At 37.8% G+C, this 21,426-nt stretch overlaps 1 protein-coding gene across 3 annotated transcripts in view; it reads right to left on the bottom strand.

Annotated features, from left to right (window-relative positions):
* Window positions 1-21,426, bottom strand: part of XPO4 (exportin 4) — a 103,536-nt gene that overhangs the window by 55,876 nt on the left and 26,234 nt on the right. For 2 of the 3 annotated variants that reach the window (XM_016203540.2, XM_016203541.2), the window contains exons 5-6: window positions 10,500-10,616; window positions 9,395-9,548 (exon numbers count right to left, since the gene is read on the bottom strand). In XM_016203540.2, coding sequence (XP_016059026.1) covers window positions 9,395-9,548; window positions 10,500-10,616 — 271 coding nt within the window. The remainder of the gene's footprint in view (window positions 1-9,394; window positions 9,549-10,499; window positions 10,617-21,426) is intronic. The other variant, XM_016203542.2, reaches the window with a different exon arrangement.

Below are 21,426 nucleotides of genomic sequence, written 5' to 3'. Positions count from 1 at the left end.
AGAAGTGAGCCAAGTGGAAGTAGAGCATATGTAACATGCATATGCGAAGCCACAGTACAAGAAACCTGACCTGGTCTAGGGTACATAACTGAGGATCAATAAGGAGGTGACTAGGAAAAGAAGGGTACAAGGTACCCGGGCAGAGACACTCCATGTGAGAAGGCACCAGAGCAGAAGGAAACAGGGCCTGTGAGTGCCATTCTAACTAGGGGAACATGGAAGAGAGCTTTGAGAGGGTGGCAGAAATCAGACGACCCAGGCTCTCAAAGTCCATTTTTCAATGGGGATGATGGACAACAGAGGGTCGGTCATAGGACAAGGACACTTTCTTTGAACAGCAGTGACCTAAAACAGAATAAAAATCAGGTAGATTTAATGTCAGTCTCATGTGAGAGAGTGAGAAAGGGCACAACGGCTGAAGAAACAGATCACTGGGCCAGGGAGGTTTTAATATCCACCAAATCTCAGGAGGTACAGACTTTGTACCACACCCAGAACTAAAGGGGAGGATACTTCCATAAATCACCTTCTACACATATAAAAGCTACATATAATAATCCTTTTAAAAAAGAGTTTGCAGCCCTGGCCAGCCTGGCTCAGTGGTTGGAGTGTCAGCCCACAGACAAGGGTCTCGGGGTTGATTCTGGTCAGGTGTACATACCTCCGTTGCAGGCTCAATCGTTGGCCCCACTTGGGGCACATGCAGGAGGCAAGCAATCGATGTCTCTCTCACATCCATGTTTCTGGATCTCTCTCTCTCCCCCTTCCACTCTCTAAAAAACACTGGAAAAAATATCCCCAGGTGAGAATTTAAAAAAAAATTATATATATATATATATATATATATATATATATATGTTTATATATATATTTTAAAAGAGCTTGTAGATGGTATCATGTATATAGAAAATTTTTTAAATCCACTAAAAATTGTATTTGAACTGGTAAGTTCAGCAAGGGTAAATAATACAGGATCAACATTAAAAAAATTTTACTCCTGGGGATTCCAAGACGGCAGAGGATTAAATGGAAGCTACATTGACACTCTCCCAGGACCACACTGGAATTACAACTAAAATATAGAAAAACCATTCTGAACATTCAACTGAAGACTAGCCAGAGAGCACCCTTATAACCAAGGACGTGAAGTGGAAACTGCATAGGCACTAGGAAGTGTGGAGGCACGAAAGGGCTGGCCAGGCACCCACAGCAAGCAGCTGAAGGCCCAGAGGGATATCTCAGCTGTGGGGGATTCCCACTGAGAACTCTGGGATCTAAACCCCAAGCTAAGCTCCCCAGCCAATAGCACCAGAACTGACAAAGGTGCCCACATAACAACTGGCTGTGAAAAGCAGTGGGGTTTCTGTCTGCCAGGGAGAGATGGCTGGAAATGCAGGCACCCTCTCACAGGGCCAACACACAAAGTTTTGTGTGCAGCCACTCACCTTGGCTCTGGTAGAGGGAGGGCAGAGTGGACTAAGATGTGTGAGGAAAATCCAGAGGTGCTGGCTCTGGGGATAGAGCTTGGAGGGTGGCCAACTGGATTCCTGTGCTGAGTCATTTCCCCATACTACAGAGGACATCTTTCTTAGGCAGATGTTTACTATCCAAGCAGCTTTTGCCTAAGGGGGAAGTGACTGCCCCACCCTGTTGAAAAAACCTCTAGCCCTGCCCTGTGGAGTTTACCCTTGCTGTGGTCTACATAGCCTGAGGGTCATTAAGAGACTGAGAATAACAATCAGCCTGCAGGCAGAGGCAGATCTCTGGGTGTTTCGAGTCTTTGCCTGATTTGCTTCTAGGCCAGGGACTTGGAAAAGCAGACCTTGGTGCACATCTTGGTCCTTTCCAAATGCACCGAACCCCAGCAAGGAAGCCAAAGCTATGGATCGCTGATGGCTCTAAAAAGGGTACCCACGGCCAGTAACAAGCAGCGCCTGACACTGGCCTACACCAGAGACCCTCCAAAAACACTGGGAATCCTAGTAGATCAACCTAATACATGCAAACAAACCCAAACAGGAAGCCAAAATGGGAAGACAAAAACACATGCCTCAAATTAAAGAACAAGAGAATTCTCCAGAAGAGATAAATGGAGATAAGCAATCTATCAGATACAGAGTTCAGAATAATGATTGTAAGGATGCTCAACAGCATGAGAAAAGATATGGAAACTATGAAGGAAATTAAGAATGACATAGTAGAAATAAAGAATACATTGGAAGGCATAAACAGCAGATTAGAGGATGCTGAGGATCAGATCAGTGAATTAGAAGACAGGATAGAAAAAAATCACTTAATCAGAGATTCAAAAAGAAAAAACAATTAAAAAACAGGAGGATAGTCTAAGGAAGCTGAAACATAACAATATTCACATCATAGGAGTGCCAGAGGAGGTTGAAAGTAAGCAAGGGTTAGAGAACCTGTTTGAAGAAATAATGGCAGAAAACATCCCTAATCTGGTGAAGGAAAAAGTCACACAAGTTCAAGAGGCACAGAGAGTCCCAAGCAAGAAGAACCCAAAGAGGTCCACCCCTAGACACATCATAATTAAAATGCCAAAAATTCAAGACAAAGAGAATCCTAAAGGCAGAAAGAGAAAAGCAATTCCTTACCTACAAAGGACCTCCCATAAGGCTGTCAGATGATTTCTCACCAGAAAATCTACAGGCCAGTAGGGAATGGCATGAAGTATTCAAGGTAATGAAAAGCAAGGATTTGAAACCAAAACTACTCTATCCAGCAAGGCTATCATTTAAAATAGATGGTGAGATAAAGAGCTTCCCAGACCAAAAAAAAAGGCTAAAGGAGTTTATCACCACCAAATCAGCATTGCAAGAAATGTTAAAGGGACTGCTGTAGTAAGAAGTAGAATGCTTGGTGAAGCTCCGCTGTGAAGCCATCCAGGCCAGGGTTTTTGTTTTCTGGGAGTTTTTTTTATTACTGCTTCAATTTCATCAGTTGTTGGCCTATTCAGGCTTTCTGATTCTTCCTTATTCAGTTTTACATGCTCTCACTTATATGTGTAATCTAATGAACAAAATAAACTGATGAACAAAATAGATCCAGAGACATAGAAGAATGCAACACACTGATGAAGCTCAGAGGGAAGGCAGCAGCGGGGGAGTTGGTAGGGGGAGATTAATCAAAGAATATATATGCACATATGCATAAGTCATGGACACAGACAATAGTGTGGTGAATGCCCGGTGGGGGGAGGGGTGAGTGTGGGGTGGAGATCAATGGGGGAGAAAAGAGGGACATCTGCAATACTTTCAACAATAAAGATTTTTTTTTTTTAATTTAAAAAAAAATTTTATTCCTGTACATTTGGCAATGAATAATATGAAAGTAACAAAAATTAACTCTATTTACAATTGAATTAAAAAGAATAAAATACTCAGGAATAAATTCAACAAAAGAAGTCTAAAACTTATATTCTAAAAACTATAAAGCAGAAAGATCTGAATAAATGTAAAGACCCTATGCTCACAGATTGGAAAAATTAACACTGTCAACATGGCAACATTTCCAAACCGATCTATGCCTCAACACAATCCCTGTGCACAATACCAACTGCCTTTTTTGCAGAAATAGATAAGCTGATCCTCAATTTCATATGGAAATGCAAAAAATGCAAAGACAAAATAATCTTAAAGAACGAAGCTGGAGGACTCATGCTTCCTGATTTCATAACTTATTAAAAAGCTACAGTAATCAAAACAGTGTGGCACTGGCATAAATTCAGAGCAACAGAACAGGTTTCAGAAGCCAGAAATGTACTGTTGCATTTATAGTCAGATGATTTTACACAAGTTGGATCCTTACTTTATACCATACACAAAAATACTTAAAATGGATGACAAAACTAATGTAAGCACTAAAACTATCAAACTCTTAGAAGAAAATACAGGATTAAATCTTTGTGACCTTAAGGACAAGGACAAAGTCAAAGAACTGATACAATCCAACTTACTTTAAAGCTATAGTAATCAAGACAGTATATTGTTGGCAAAAGAATAGACAAATAGATTCAGTGAAACAGAATAGAGAGACCAGAAATAGACCCCCATAAATGCAGTCAAAGGAGATCTTTCACAAAAGAGCAAAGGTAATACAATGTAGAAATGATAGTCTTTTTTTTGTTGTTAATCCTCACCCGAGGACATTTTTTCCATCAATTTTTTGACCCGGGGGCGGGGGGGGGAGGTGGTAGAGGAGGGGATGGGAGAGGGGGGAAGAGAGAAACAACAATTGGTTGCCTCCCACACGTGCCCCAACTGGGGCTGGGGCTCAAACCTGCAACCTAGGTACCTGTGCCCTTGATCAGCAATCAAACCTGCCACCCTTTGGTGCATGGGCCAACGCTCTAACCACTGAACCACATTAGTCAGGGCAAAATGAGTCTTTTCAACAAATGGTGCTAGAACAACTGGACATCCACATGTTAAAAAAAAAAAAAAAAAAAAGAGTATCTAGACACAGACATTACACCCTTCACAAATATGAACTCAAAATGAATCATAGGGATAAATGTAAAACGCAAAACTTATATTCCTATAAGATAAGAGAAAAACTAGGTGACCTAGGTTTTGGCAATGACTTTTAAACAAAATACAAAAGGCATGATCCACGAAAGAAAGAACTGATAAGCTGCACTTGGTTAAAATTAAAAACTTTTGCTCTGTGAAAGACAATGTGAGGAGAATGAGAAGATATGCTACATACTGGGAGAAAATGTTTGCAGAAAATATTCTGACAAAAGACTTATCCAAAATATATAAAGAACTCTTAAAATTAAACAATAAGAAAACAAACAGCCTGATTAAAAAGTGGGCCAAAGACTTTAACAGACACCTCACCAAAGAAGATACAAAAAAGATACACAGATACAAATAAGCACTTGAAAAGATGCTCACCATATGTCAACAGGAAAATGCAAATTTAAAAAAGAAACCTATTAGAGGGATAGAACCTACTACACACCTATTAGAACAGCCCAAAATCCAGAAAACTGACACCACCAAGTGCTGGTGAGGATGTAGAGCAACAGGAACTCTCATCCACTGCTGGTGGAATCCCAAAGTGATGCAGCAACTTTGAAAAAATTTGGCAGTTTCCTATAAAACTAAGAATACTCTTACCACCACCTGTGCTCCTTGGTATTTACTGACCCAAAGGAGTGGAAAATTTATGTTCACACAAAAACCTACACATGGGTGGTTTTCCATAATTGCCAAAACTTGGAAGCAATCAAGATGTCCTTCCATAGGTGAATGGATAAAGTAAACTGTCATACAGAAAATGGAATATTATTCAGTGATAAAAAGAAATGAGTTATCAAGCCCTGAAGAAACATGGAGAAACTTTAAATGCATATTACTAAGTGAAAAAAAGCCAATATGAAAGACTACATACTGTCTAATTCCAACTATATAACATTTAGGAAAAGACAAAACTATGGAAACAGTATAAAGGCCAGTAGTTGCCATGGGTTTGGGGAGAAAAAACTTGGCAGACACCTCCTTAACCAAGTGATCAACATGAACACTCCCCCAATGGAACAAGCTGACACCATGTGCCTCTTGACATAAAGTACTGAAGACGACACAATGTCATAACTGTGGTATAGTCCTACAAAAAGTGAGCAACCTGAATCTAATCACAAAGAAACATCAAACAAACCTCGATTGAGGGACATTTTAAAAGGAATTGACTTATATTCTTCAAATATGTCAAATTCATGACAGACAAAGAAAAGCTGAGGAACTATTACAGATCAAAGATGACTTAGGACAGCCCTGGCCCATTCGCTCAGTGGTTAGAGCGTCCGTAATCCACCCATGGACTGGTGGGTCCCATGTTCGATTCTAGCCAAGGGCACATAACCTCAGTTGCAGGTTGGATCCCCGGGCCCAGTCAGGGCACGTGCTGGAGGCAACCAATCAATGTGTGTATCTGTATCCGCCCCCCCTCCCTTTCTCTCCCTTCCACTCCATAAAAAGCAATGAAAAAAATATCCTTGGGCGATGATTAAAAAAAAAAAATTATTTAACTAAATACAATGTACTAAAACTAGCTATAAAGGGTATTACTGAGACAACTGACAAAACTTGAATATGGACTGTAGCTCCAATAATAATATTGTATTGATATTTAATTTCTTGATTCTGAAAACCACTATAAAATTTTGTAAGACACTGTATAAGAACCACAGATTTCAAAATTCTTGATCACATATAAACCTACAGGGAAGTATTCAGAGGTAAATGGGCATAATATCTCCAATTGCTCTCAAATGGTTCAGGGAAAAAGAATGTGTTTAAAAATACACATAAACATATACAAATGTGTGTGTGTGTCGGGCAAAGAAAAATAAATGATACAAAATGTTAATATTGGTGAATCTTGGTAAAGGGCATACATATATGGCAATTCTTTGAACTACTCTTGAAGTATTTCTGTATGTTTAAAATTACATCAAAATAAAAAAGATACCAAAAAAAAGCAAATTACAAAAAATTATATATAAGGATTGATACTGGTCATTTACACAGCCTCATTTAACATATCGTTTCTAAATGATCAAATATATTTGATACAAAATACACAACATTATTTACAAGGTCTACTTGCTATTCATCTATCTTAAAAGACAAACCTTTTTTTTTAAAAGGCCATCAACTTAATACAGAGTGGGGCAAGTGGGTTTACAGTGGTTCATATGGAAAATAATACAATAAATTAATAAATAATACAAAAATAAACTGTTTTGTGTACTCACAACAGTAAACCTACCTTTGCCTCACCCTGTATATATTAACTAAGTTAAATTTGATCATTAGACCCTCTTCAAGGTACAAAGCTAAATAATTATTCCATTCTCCCTCCCACTGACTGAACAGATCTCCGAATAATTGCTAAAATTAGAAATTATGTCAGAATTGGGATTTTTGAAACTAATTTTCTTAATTTGCCCTGAAAATGTAACTTAGTTTAATTCCACTGCCACATTCCTTCTCCTACACTTAAAGCTAATTAACCCACTTAGGAAGAACTCTACTCAGCTGTGGTTCAGCAACCCAGCAAATGGCTGCTACACAATAACACAGTCACATAAGAACTCACCGTAAGCAAAGAAGAATAATATTTCAAGTCAAGATGTACAGCTACTTCTCTTCAAACAAGGAGTCACTTCCTTTAGCAACATTGTTACCCTGCTTATCATTTTTAGAGGGCAGGTTTTCCAAAGCTTTATCTAAATACTTTATAAAAATACCTTATCTCTTTAGACAAACTGTTTTCAAACCCAGAGCACTGTTTCCATTTACAAAATAGTCACACTTCAGCCAACTACAATTTCCCTTAAAACAGACTTTAAATTTGGCTACAATATATGCAGTGTGACTTTTGTTGATTTTCCCTACATATGTAATTAATGTTTTGATAGCTCCATATAGTCTGTTACTTTGTAAATCTGCCTCAAACTTTTTCAACATTTTTTTTTATGTTTTCTTATTGATTTCAGAGAGAGGAAAGAAGAGAGAGAGAGAGAGAGAGAGAGAGAGAGAGAGAGAGAGAGAAACATCAATGACAAAGATCGGTTGCCTCCTGCATGCTCCCTATTGGGGATGGAGCCTGCAACCAGGGCATGCACCCTGAATGAGAATCGAACCATGATATCCATGTTCATGGGTCAATGCTCAGCCTCTGAGCCACGCAGGCCGGGCTCAAAAAATAAATAAATAATAAAGATATAATATTGATTGCTAGGAGAAAGATGATTAGAGATTAGGGATAAAAGAAGGAAGTTATAAACCTCCTGTAAACTGCCCACAGAGCAGCAGCTCACCATAACTGTCTTTGGGGGAGGATTGATTAAAGACATCTAGAACAGATTAAACTTGCTGTAATTTCCTGTACCACAGGATGTACGTCAGATCAAGAAAGAAGAGCATTTATAGGTAGCTAGCTGGTGAACTTTATTCAAGGAGACTATTAGGAGCTCAACAAATACTGGCTTACTCCATAGTGTTTTAAATGTATTGTTTAATTTAATCCACTTAATCCATATCCTCATTTTACATTTGGAAAAACTGAGTCTCAGAGAGGTTAAGTTGAGATTTAACTTAGTTCAGCTGAGACTGATCTTAGATATGTCTGATTCAATGTGACACAAATGGAAGACACTGTACAGCATGGCATTCAGTCTATCAATGGGCAGCAAATGTTCCAGAAGAGCAAATTGTAAACTTTAAACTAAGGAGCTGCTCTCCAAAATACAAACTTCCCCACTTCAGTAACTGATTTAAAAAGCAGATATTTAGCCATAGCTGGTTTTGCTCAGTGGTTAGATCATCGGTCCATGGACTGAAGGGTCCCGTGTTCAATTCCAGCCAAGGGCACATACCTCGGTTGCAGGCTCTATCCCAGGCCCAGGTCCGGGTTGGGGCACCTATGGAAGGCAGCCAATCAATGTTTCTCTCTCGATCTCTGTCTCTCTCTCTCCCTCCGTCCTTCCTTCCCTTCCACTCTCCTTGAAAAGCGGAAAAAATACCCTCAGGTGAGGACTTTAAAAAAAAAAAAAAGGCAGATATTTATAGCTGTAATCTAACCCATTTCAATTGCTTTTGTATTACTAATAAATAATTAGCTAGAAATAAAATTTTCATATTATTCTCTTGAAAAAGATGTTCAAACAATAAACATAACTACCTTATTATTTACCCTTGAACAGTATCACCACCAAAAAATCAAGTTAGAGCCCTGGCCAGGTGGCTCAGTCGGTTGAAGCATCCTCCCATACACTGAAAGCTGGCTGGTTCAATTCCAGGTCAGGGCACATACTAAGCTTTGGTTCAATCTCCAGTCAGGGTGCATATGGAAGGCAACTGATCGATGTTTGTTTCTTGTTTCTCTCTCTCTCTCTCTCTCTCTCTCTCTCTCTCTTTCTCTGTGTCTATCCCCTTCCTGTCTCTAAACATACCCTCTGGTGAGGATTTAAAAAAAAAAAATCAAGTTACAGAACGCCAAATTAGCCTTAAGGAAAGACAATAAAAAAATCCAAGTCATTACATTCTACAAGGAGAAAACAATTCAGATGCTTGATAGAAATGCACTTCCCATCTTTCTCCTTTTCCTGCCTAAGACTTACTGCCCTTCCTTTAGGGAGCAAGAGTCCCAACATCCATTAAAATTTTCCATTTAATCAATCTTCTATAAAGTTGCAAATGTAATTTTAAATTCTCTAAGCAGTCCATTGCACTGTGTATTATAAAATAAAAGAAATTAAATTCCACTTCTAAAAAACATTTATCTTCTTTCAACAAGTTTTACAAACTACAGAGACAAGGTACTTTCAACCATAATTGTCACCTATTCAGTTGTTAAAGGATATAATTTGGAGGAAGAAAGTTCCAGCTCAAGACCTGATTGGCGAGTGAGAGGTAGCGCTGAAACACTGAGGACATCTGAGCACTGAGGTTTTCCCGCCTGCTGAACTCCTGCAGAACTTCCACGGTTAACACGAATATCTGACGGAGGTCTTCTTCCTGCAGTAATTAAGTCACAAGTATTTTTCTGTCAAAAGCTTATTCAAAATGCATTCCCCTTCAGAACCATAAAAGAAAACAAACAAAAACCTTAACATTTCCAATGGAAAACACTATTTCTTTAGGAACATTTTCCATTTTCAGGCCTGCTCATATTTTCACCACAGTGAGCTTTCAAGTGACACCAATTTGAACACATTTACTGTGACAAAAATGCTACTTTGTGGAGAGGTGAGTCTGACAACTAAACAGAGCTGGAGGGGTCAGTTGCTCTGGTGCAGGGCCCTTGGATTTAAGCCAGTGTCTTCACATAACTTTACTTCAGAGCCAAACAATACACACAAGACAAAGAGCCCACACCATCTGCAATAACATTTTAAATACACAGCCCTCGTGGGCATTCTGCCAGGCCTATTTTTAAGGCCAGGAGAGTTCACCAATTGAAGCACTGATATCTAAATACAAAAAGAACAAAATAAACTAAGAATCTTTAGAGTAGTATTTGGTTTGTTTAAAGACTAGAATTAAACAAGTGATCTTAAATTGTCAACTACAGCCCGGCCAGGTATGGCTCAGCGGTTGAGCGTTGACCTAGGATCCAGGCAATCGGGGTTCGATTCCCAGTCAAATCACATGCCCGGGTTGCGGGCTCAATCCCCAGTCGGGGGTGTGCAGGAGGCAGCCGATCAATGACTCTCTCATCATTGATGTTTCTATCTTTCTATCCCTCTCCTTTCCTCTCTCTGAAATCAATAAAGATATATTTAAAAAATAAAATTGTCAACTATATTAGCCAAACCTATCACTTTATGATATTCTAGGAAATCATAGGACAAACCTTCAGGCTGTCATTCAACCAGATAAAAATAAATGTCCGCACTGCATTGGGAACAGATTGCATAAAAAGTGAATAATCTGATCATTAAAACATAAGAACAAAAATGGCAATACCTGAAACACTCTTTTGCAGTTACCATGAAATTCCATACTCAGTCCAATATTGCTAGTTTTACTTGAACTTGAGAATTCACTCAATAGTGCAGTCAGAATAGAACAGGCCAGAGTTTGCTATAATTATTGGATAAGAAATAATTGAGAGGCATTATTTTTCTAATACTTTGTTTCAATACCACATTTGTTCAAACATAATAAAACATTTTCTCTCTATCTTAGGTCTTCCATTATATCTTTAGATTTTATACCTACCAAACAGAAAATCAGATAGGACAAAATAATGATTGGCTCTCCTTCCGAAGTGGCCTAGTAATTGTTAGTAGTCCTTCCTCAACTCCAGTTACCCAAATCCATCCAAGACTTGAACTCAGGACATACTCCTAAGTAGATCACGAAGTGCAAGTGGTATTTTAAGATAAACAGTGTTGAATGTATTATCTCATTTAATTCACACAACAATCCATACCCCATCTTACATTTGAAAGTGAAATTCAGAGAGACGTAAGAAATGAAGGTCAACTGATATTGGGTCCAGGTCTGTATATGCTCAAATGACTATAAAGTGTATTTCCAAACAAATGAAAAAGGGAAAGTGCATAGTCTCCCAAGTATTAACCAGGTAGTATTCAAAAGTTTTTAAAATTGAAAATGAAGATTTTCCTTCTTGATGGCTCTTATCCAACAGGCTTCTAATATCAATTCACCATTTTTATTCACAGATTAGAGTCAAGGTGCCATGGATGGAGAGGATACAAATTATTTTGGCACATTTCCAGGGGTTAAACAAAAATATGTTCACTTCCTCTGAACAACCAAAGATTAAAGTCAAGATGATACTATTTATGCATGCTAACACAACAGCTGAATAGTCATCCCACCCACCAACTGCCACATCTTTGTTCAGAAATGCTTCTGATGTGGGTACCTTGACCTTACAGATGCTTATCTTGGCAAATCTTAGCAAATACACATAAAATTAAATTCCCCAAGATAGCCATGAGTTGGTATTTGTTGAAGCTGAATAATGGTTCCATGGATGACCAATATACTATTTTGTCTATTTTTGCATGTCTAAAATTTTCCTCTAAAAAATGTAAAAAGAATTAAATTCCTATTTGCCTCTTAATCTCAACTAAAATAAGCATGATGTATAATTGATATTTATAGATGGCATACTAGCTCATACATTACAGCAGTTTCTCACACTTTTCCACACCAGGAAGCCCTAACCACGGAGAACACATGCAAATTTCCACAGAACCTGGGGGATAGACCAAACTGCTTTCAAAAAGGATGAAGTACTCTGAAACCACTTAAACACACACACACTTTGTAATTTTACCTCAAAATATACATTTGTTTAAATATAAAAATGTCCCTTCCTCCCCAAATCGGCAAGAGAGGTTAACTGTCTTTGCCTGGCCCCAGGCATACGGTTTAAGAAACCAGGCACTAAGGAGCCTCTTACAGAGAAAACAGTTCACTGCACAGTCATTTCATTTTCCAGTTTAAAGGGATCTTAAAAACTCATCAAGTACAATCCCTTCATTTTTTTCAGTTAACAAAATTGGAGCTAAAAATGAGTTTCTTTTAAAATGGTATATTAATGATTAACGTGCCAGCAATGAAAATTTCACAGATACATTTAAATAATGTTGAGATCAACAATGAACCTAGATTTTAAATACAGCTAGGCTTTGGTGGGGAGAATAGGTATTAAGTTCAAACTAATGAAATGCAAAGGGAAAAGTAAACTCATAAGGATCTAACACAATGTATTACAAAATCTTATGGTTCTGAAAATAATTTTTAATATCCATATTTTTATGTCTTTTAGCCTTAGCTTTCCTCCTGTCCTTTCTATATAATATTGCATTGAATAGAACATTATGAACCCAGCAGTAGTCATTAAACACAAACTTCTTACAAATAAATTATCTATATTATTTTTGCACAAGCAATTTACAACTTGCCACAAATTACTTTTGAGTACCAAATTATATTCACCACAAAACAGCATGTTTTTTTAATTCTGACCATATTTAGATTTTAATAACACAACTCTAATGACTGAAATGTGTAGTTACAACAAAGCTTCACTACTTTGGCATGAAATAAACATTTCCTAAGATTACATGCATGTGTTTTTGGTCAAAACCCAAAAAAATGAGAGAAGGAAAGAGGCAGTGAGAACCTTTCTGAGGTTATGATGGCTCAGAAAAAGTCAAAACTTTTCAAACTAAGTGTCTCCTTTAACTACAAACTTTATCAGTCACACAAGGGAACCCTCAGTGGGAAGAGATTGCTTCTGAGATGTAGCAATCAAGACATTCCTCCAAAACAGTAACCTTTCACACTAAGGAAATACTAATTCACCCATAAAAGAAAGCACATTATTAACCCATAATTAAAACAAAACACATTCTTATTACAGACTTAGCTCTCTGAACATTTTGTGTTTAAATAATTTTTCTTCCTAAAAAAATAATATATCATCTTCTTTAAGAAACTGGAATAGAGCCCTAACCAGTGTGGCTCAGTGGTTAAGAGTGTCAGCCCATGGACTAAAGGGTCCCGGGTTCAATTTGGGCTAAGGGCACATACCTTGGTTGCAGGTTTGATCCCCAGAGTCAGGGCGCGGTCGGAGGCAATCAATCAATCAATGTGTCTCTCTCACATCAATGTTTCTCTCTCTCCCTCCCTCCCCCTTCCACTCTATAAAAATGCAATGTAAAAAAATATCCTCAGGTGAGGGGGAAAAAATAAAAACAAAAACTGTAAAGTACAGAAAAGCACAAAAGGGAATAAAATTTCCCACAATCCTAACATCCAGGGCCACTACTGTCAACATTTGTCCACAGCTTCCCAATGTGTTAATGCATAGGTATCATTATATACACACCATTACCATCAACCCAGATGTTCTGTTTGTATTTTCCCTTTTCCTCTCCATATTTATGAAATAAAAACACAAATTTTTAAAAACTGTGTTCTTTTCAAATTTACCACTCAAAGACTTAAGAAATACATGAGAATAAATTATGCAACATGGCTAAAAGTTATTACCAAAAATCAAATATTCTGGTTTTAATGTAAGTAAAATTACTAGCTTTCAAAGAATTAAGTAAGATATTTTCATCATTAAAAGATACCAAACAGGACCAGGCTGGTTTGGCTCAGTGGTTAGAGCGTCGGCCCGAGGACTGAAGGGTCCTGGGTTTGATTTCAGTCAAGGGCACATACCTCGGTTGCAGGCTCAATCCCCGGCCCTGGTCAGAGCACATGTGGGAGGCAACCAGTAGATGTGTCTCTCCCACATCAATGTTCCTCTCTCTCTCTTCCTCCCCCTTCCACTCTCTCTGAAAAGCAATGGAAAAAATATCCTCAGGTGAGGGTTAAAGAAAAAAAAAGAAACCAAACAGTTTAATTGCTCCTTAATTTGGAAGCCCCGTAAAGACTTGAGAACAGTATCATAAACATTAATTATACTATACTGCTAATGCTCAAAGGTGCCAAAAGTATGGAAACTCCTGGAGAATAATGAATAAGTATTGCTTGTACATTAAGAGAAAAGCACTTCCGCACATATCAATAGAGTATTTCTCCCTACTGAAAGAGGAATTAAACACATCGCAAGGTATCTAAGACTCATTTCCCAGAGTGTTCACTCATTTCAGTATTTTATTATCAATTAAATTAAATTTCCTTAGAATAAAGTTACTCTCAGGATAGATGCATTATAATGACAATAGCTGGGAAGCAAGCTCAAAGTGTAATCCTGAGAGAAAAGAGACAGAGAGAGGAAAGGGGAAGGAATCCAATGCACCTATGAGAGGTCACAAGTATTTGTTATTCTTAGCCTGTAGAAGGTTCCCCTGTACTAGCTTCAGACTTAGACCCTAACGGGTAGCCCAGCTGCATTACCTCTGAACCCCCCACTGATTAGCACCACAAGCCCTTGATTTTGAGGACCTCAATTTAATGGACAAAAATTCCAATCCATATGTCATATGTGAAAATTAACATCCTGTTAATTTTTAAATGCTTTCAACCAAGATTTGCTTATAATTAAATAACAGGTTATTTTTTTTTGTTATTAATTCATTGTTATTTTTAACAAATTGTAGCAAACAGGCCATATGATGGAAAAAACATCTAGTTATTTCGCTGACATAAACATTACATATCTACAACTATAGTCAACATATTTAAATCTAAGAGTAAACAATTTTCAGCAAATGATTAGTGCATGATCAGACCGCATCATGCTCGGTAACTGGTTCTTGTTGTCCTGTGGCATGACTTTCTGCAGCAGTTTTAATGCATGCTGGCTCATGTTCCAACATGCACTAAACCATGCTCTAGCAGTGTGGGTTTGTTTACTGGCGGTGACTGGTGATTGCATGCATTTAATAGACCAATTCAGTATAAATTTAAAATTGCAGTAATACAGAAAAATTAAACTTTTCATACTTAATTTTTTTTGTTAATCGTCACCTGAGGATATTTTTCCCTTTTTTTTAGAGAGAGAGCAGGGGGGGGAAGAGAGAGAAAAAGAGAGCGAAAAACACCTATGTGAGAAACATCGATTGGTTGCCTCCCACACATGCCCTAACCAGGGCTGGGGATCAAATTTGCAATCCAAGTATGTGCCCTTGACTGGGAACTGAACCCACGACTCTTTGGTGCGCAGGTCGACGTTCTAACCACTGAGCCCATTGGCCAAGGGCAATACATACTTAATTTTAAATACACAAACATTGTCTATATAAGTAAAGACAGGTTAACTAATTTGTCAATTATTTAGCATACACATTCGGAAACCCTACTTTATTATATAACAGGCTTTCAGCTTTAATGGACAACCCCTCGCCTGAATTAGTCCATTATATCAAGGCTTTATTGTACCTTCAAGTATTGCCTCTTTACCCCTTGTCACAGTCAGGGCTAGATATTATTTCTGTACTGGAGACAGTGACTCTGATACTCAAGAGGGTCAAAAACAAAAGCTGTTCTAAATAATTTAGAGTGGTGAATTTCAGTGAAATCTGATCAAAGTTGACTGATAAACAGGAGACTGAGTTTGTCTACTAAAGTTTACAGGGATTAAACTAGTATTTATTAGGTGAATAAATACTATTAGTACAAGTCTGAGACTTATAAGAGGTTAAACATTGCAAGGCTTCATTTATCCAAAATAAAAAAGAATTAAGTCAGTATCTGTTCATTTTCCAAATGTAGCAAACATTTTTAATGGAACTTACTATATGTAAATATTTTCAAAAGACTTATTTCTAAGGCACTTAATATTTGATGTTGTAATACTAAACACCTGGAATCTACTAAAATGCATAGCCTTGCATGCCATGACCAAGTGGCACCAGAGTCCAGGCTCTTTGATTTACGTTACTCCCATTTTTTTTAGTCATCCTTGTCTGGTGTCACACATGCTGTTGGCAACGTGACTAGCACTAACAAGCCATCCTAAATTGATAATTCTCATTTCCAACAAGTTAGAAACCAAATAATACAATTTATTAAAACTATATCCAAAATAAATTCGAAATAACAACACACAGGGCTCTTTCTGGAGTCCAGTACAAGAAATCCACTGTTTAAACAAAGAAGTCAGGAAATCTGGGTTACAAGTCCATGATTTACTACTTCAGGTACCTGAGGGCAATTCATTTCTGTCCTGGCCTCACTTTTCTCATCTACAAAAAGGGTCACCACCCTCTGCCCTGCCTTATTCATGTGATTGTCCTAAGGTTTAAATTAAATCATGCAGGGAAAAGGACCAAGTAAATGGAGCAGGTTACCATAAGGTGAAGAAGCAACAGGATTTTTATCATCATCATACAAAATAATCACCTATTTTGGCTTTTCTGGTCCTACTTCTTGATTATCTACATTCCACCAAACTAAAATCAAAAGGCAGGTTATCGATTAAAAAAGGGAAAGCCAAACGAGAGCATCACTAAAGTAACAGAGCATAAGCTCAGTTACCTGGATTAATGAATCAACTTTATCTCTACACCTTAACACTATATTAATACAAAGGGAAAGTGAAAAATGAATACATGATGTACTCCCTATATTTTGAGCTGTTGATAAATTTAAAAAGAAAATTTCAATATGTAGAACAAGCAGAAGAAACTCAATGAGGTTTCAAGGTTATGAAATCATCTAATCTGTTCTCTTTCATTGAAGTACTGAAAGTCCACAAGTTAATTCACTAACAACTAAGTAACTGTTGTCTTCACAATAAAGTCTTACAGCAGCATTCTCATTTCAAGTAAACGCCATTAATTTCATGATGGTGAAAAAATATCCTAAGAGATAGCTTGCCTTACTCACCAGCTTACTATAACAAGCACAAGATACTCAAACACTAACTCCAGCTGACAAAATACAATACTCTTGTTCAGAGGGAGGACTGTCTCTTATAATAGCCTGGCTCTTACCCCAGGAGCTTTATTACCAAGAATAAACTTTATGAAAGGTTGCCATACATACAGACTTCCAGCTGCTTCTCTAAGCAAACGAGACTTGTAATAAGAGAGATTAAGCTAGTGTCACATTCAGGGCAGTGCTGCTGTGGACAAGTGAGTTTCTCACTCACTTCTCTCTCACATGGCAAAAAGAAAAGAGACTTAAATGCTAAATTAAACAGCTTTAAGAGATTTAATATATACCTACTTTCAAAGGAAATAAAACAAACATGAAATAGATTAAAATTTGCTTAAACATTAATTTCAAATAAAAAACTTAGCTACTTTCCTTAGGAAGTATCTATCCCTCTCAACCTAGTACACAACAGACCTGGCCCTTGCAAACTGCGATGAAGCAATCTCAGCAACCTTTACAGCCGTAGAGGGAAAACAGCCCGTCCACAAAGATGGGCATGAAATAATCTATTATTTAATAACTATACAAGCATAATCGCTCTAAGAATACATACGATACATGAAAAAATGTATTGTGTCTAAAAATATAATCTCCTTAGGAAATATTTTATGAATTAGATATTCTTCCATAAAATTATCTGTAGAGAATCAAGACAAATAAAATATTTCTTAAAGCATTAAAAGTAGAGCTAATAAGTTGGTTTTCTATTTTTTTAACTACACAATTAGTTTTCACTCATGGATAATAGCATAAATACTTCCTTCTGACTTTCAACACTTAAAATATTATTTGATAGAAAAAGAGATAATTTAGTAGCACTCAGGTCCTAAGATTATATAAATAAAGGGGTAAGACCAATGGGGACATCAACACTTGCTGAATGTTTACTAAACTCACTGAGTGCTCTCTCCTCTGCTGGGCAGCCCCTAAGTGTTAATCCACAACAAAAATCAGTGAATCATGCTATACTGCCCCCAAACTTATTTAAACATGTAAGTTAGACTAGTACAAGGGGATGGACCACCAAAAAATATACTCTTGGAAAGGGAAGAGTGAAAGCCAGACTACAGTTTCACTCAATGCATGAGGTCAACCTCTTTCATTCACAGAAATCCATCAATTATCTTTTTCCAAATATCTCTTAAAATCACCTTTATAAAGGAAGTTTCTAGCCAACACAAACCTTCCCCACAGCTCTGATTACTTGTCTCTACCCCTTGTTCTTCCCTTGCCCATAACAGCCACCACTGGATGGCACACATGGCCATCACTAACAAAAATTCATGCAAATAACAAGAATACCGCTATACATACATCATTCTCCTTTCTTATAAAGTCTTAAACCTCTCTCCCACTGCTGTTCATGTCTCTGAGACTAAGAAAACCTTAAGTAAATTCTTGTACCGCTCCCAAAACTTCTCAACAGTCTGAGGAAGAGAAAGAGAGAGGAACGTACATTAAAACATTTTACTGGTCTGTAACCTCATTTTTTGCGAACTACCAGGCAAGGACAACAGGGATGGCCACAGTAGGCACTGAACTTGCCACATAAATGCAGTACTTTTGAAGTTTAATGTTTTCAGTGTAGTCACCATAATAAATTCATCCGGCAATCTTGAAATTACATTATACCTCCCACTACTGATGTCCTACTGCTATAAAAAGTCTGTAAACTCTGTTAGTAGAAATTAAACTTTTAAAAAAATCTTTCTGTTTTGGAATATTTCATAAGGATATTAAATTTACCCACTATTCTTAAGGGTATGCACTGTGTATAGAGCAAAATCTTCTCTAATAGTGACATCTGTTCCAATCACTCTCGGAACATCAATTATTTCAGGGGCTCAAAGAAGTCCAATTGCCAGGTTGTGTTGAGATGACTTTTTGGAGTGAGTCAAACTGCCCAGGGAAAAGGAAGTGGGGAAGTCAACTCCCGTGTCTGTGCTCATTCCTGAGAGAGGCAAGGGACTCCTGAGCCTTTACCTTCAGCATCCAGGTGCCAAGAAGCTATTTGTGGGGGGTAAGGACAGAGCACAGAAATTCTACTAACCAGGGAGAAGGCATTAGTCTTATGACATGGATGCCAAAGTTACTGGTTCCATTCCTGGTCAGTTTTAACAAGCTGGACTCCTTCACTGTGAATGTCACGTAATGCAACATGCCCTTAGTAGAATCTAACACAAAAAGATTAACCAGACTCGGAGCAGTGGACTAGGATAACACCTCTAAGTAGCAGCCTCAGTGCCAAACCTTCCCCACAAGCTCTGGTTAGTTGTTTCTACCACTTGTTCTTCCCTTGCCCATCATAACAGCCACCACTGGATGGCACACATGGCCATCGTTAACAAAAATTCATGCAAATAACAAGAGTACCGCTATACAACTAAGGCAACCCTGAAGCATCAGCACATCAAAAGCAAAACTCTTCATCAGAAATGGATACCATGTACACCAAGGGAGAGATTTTGAGAGTAATGATTAATATAGGTAAAAAGTAGCTCCCCAGTTATTTTTACCTCAAATATTTTTAAAGGAACCTTACCTGGGAACTATTTTCAGGAGAACTTCTCACTACATAAAACAAGCCAGCCCTAGCTGGTGTGGCTCAGTGGTTAGAGCAACGGCCCAAGGACTGAAGGGTCCCAGGTTCGATTCCGCTAAGGCACATACCTGGGTTACAGGCTCCATCCTTGGCCTGGCTAGGGCAAGTGCAGGAGGCAACCAATCGATGTATATCTCTCACATCGATGTTTCTCTCTCTCCCTTCCACTCTCTGAAAATCAATGAAAAAAACATCCTCAGGTGAGGATTAAAAACAAACAAACAAGCCAAATGCCTCAGAAAATGTAGTAATTCAAACATAAACATTTTGAAGTTGCTAGTTGTTTGTTTTTAAATGTTTTTTATTGATTTCAGAGAGAGGAAGGGAGAGGGGGAGAGAGGGAGAGAAACACAATGATGAGAGAGTCATTGATGGGCTCTCTCATCTACTGGGGATAGAGCCCACAATCCGGGCATGTGCCCTGACCAGGAATTGAACCTCACCTCCTGGTTCATGGGTGGGCTGAAGGTGCTAGTTTTATATAAACAAATAAACTTTACAATACTAAGATTAAGTGAAAAGAACATAAAATTAGACCTCTAATTATCAACATCTCTAGAACTACACTGTCTAATATGGTTGTCACTAGCTACATGTGGCTATTTGAATATAAATTAACCAAAATTAAATAAAATTTAAAATTCAGTTCCTCAGTCACACCAGCCACATTTCAAATGATTAAAAGCCACCACCTTGCTGGTATTGTGGCCACATATTAGAGATAACAGGTATAGAACATGCACATCTACTCTTAAAGAATCTGCCACAAGCATGGTATAGAAAACAATATCCACACAATCAAAAGTCAAATTTAAATAGGAATACTCTATATCATGACTCTGATGGCAGTTCACTGGTACAACTGCACAACTCATCCACGTGTACACTTTAAATGGATGCAGTAATGCATATAAATTATTCCTCAAAAAAACTGATAAGAAAAAAAAAGAACAGACACATGCCCACTGATGACTTCCAAAGGTAAAACAAAAAAATTTCAGGGTTATATAGGAAGTTTCAAAGTCCTGACAACTTGCTTACGTATTCCTTCAGTCAAGGCCCTGGCAGGTCATTCTGGAGTCCCAGCCAGAGTGGTGGGAAGATGGCTGGAGCAGAGGTGAGAGCACATCTGTGCACGGTAAGAGGTGGGGAGAGAAGAGATCCAAGACACTGTGAAAAGGAAGGGACAGTGTGCAGGCCCCCTAAAATGTACCTTGACCTCCTAAACGCAAACCATCAATAAAATGATTAAAATCACACTCACTGAGAGACCACTGAAAATAAAAAATATTCATAAAGAATTGTAAGGTATACAGCCTCACATAGGTACTGTATCTTTTAAATGATTTAAAAAATTGGTAAAGTGAAAAAATTACCCAAAACATTTAAAGATTTAATACCTGAGAATCAGAACAGCCAGGTAGTACCAATCCCAATTCTACATGAGTTAAATGCCATGTGACTGATAAAGGTCAATTATTCTAACCAAGAATCACAGCTGATCACTAATACCAACCCCAAGCCCTCCTGCCCATGACAGAGTGACTACAACCAAACAGTCATTCTGCAGGCACAAAGAGTTCCCAAAAGGGAGACACAAGACTGAAAGGGGAACAAGCTAATCAGGCTCTCCAGAGTAATTCAATCAAGAACAATGGTTGTCAAATTTGTTCAGTTGACAGTGACACCTGGTAGTCACAGTCTGCTATACATAGTATATATATTGGTATAGCAATGTTTAATAAGTGTTATGTCAGATATCATTTCATATTTTATGCAAACATTTCTACTATCAATAGTAGCTGTCAAAGGTGTTTATTAAATAGGAAGGAAATGTTCAATAGAAAGAAAATGGTGAAGCATAGTGTGGTATATTAGCTTATAATACTTTACATCATTAAAATGATGCTTATG

The sequence above is a fragment of the Miniopterus natalensis genome, chromosome 2, assembly GCF_054644295.1.
Source record: "Miniopterus natalensis isolate mMinNat1 chromosome 2, mMinNat1.hap1, whole genome shotgun sequence".
NCBI lineage: Eukaryota > Metazoa > Chordata > Mammalia > Chiroptera > Miniopteridae > Miniopterus > Miniopterus natalensis.
The sequence above is the reverse complement of the archived record's forward strand: the minus strand, read 5'-3'. Positions and strand labels throughout refer to the sequence as shown.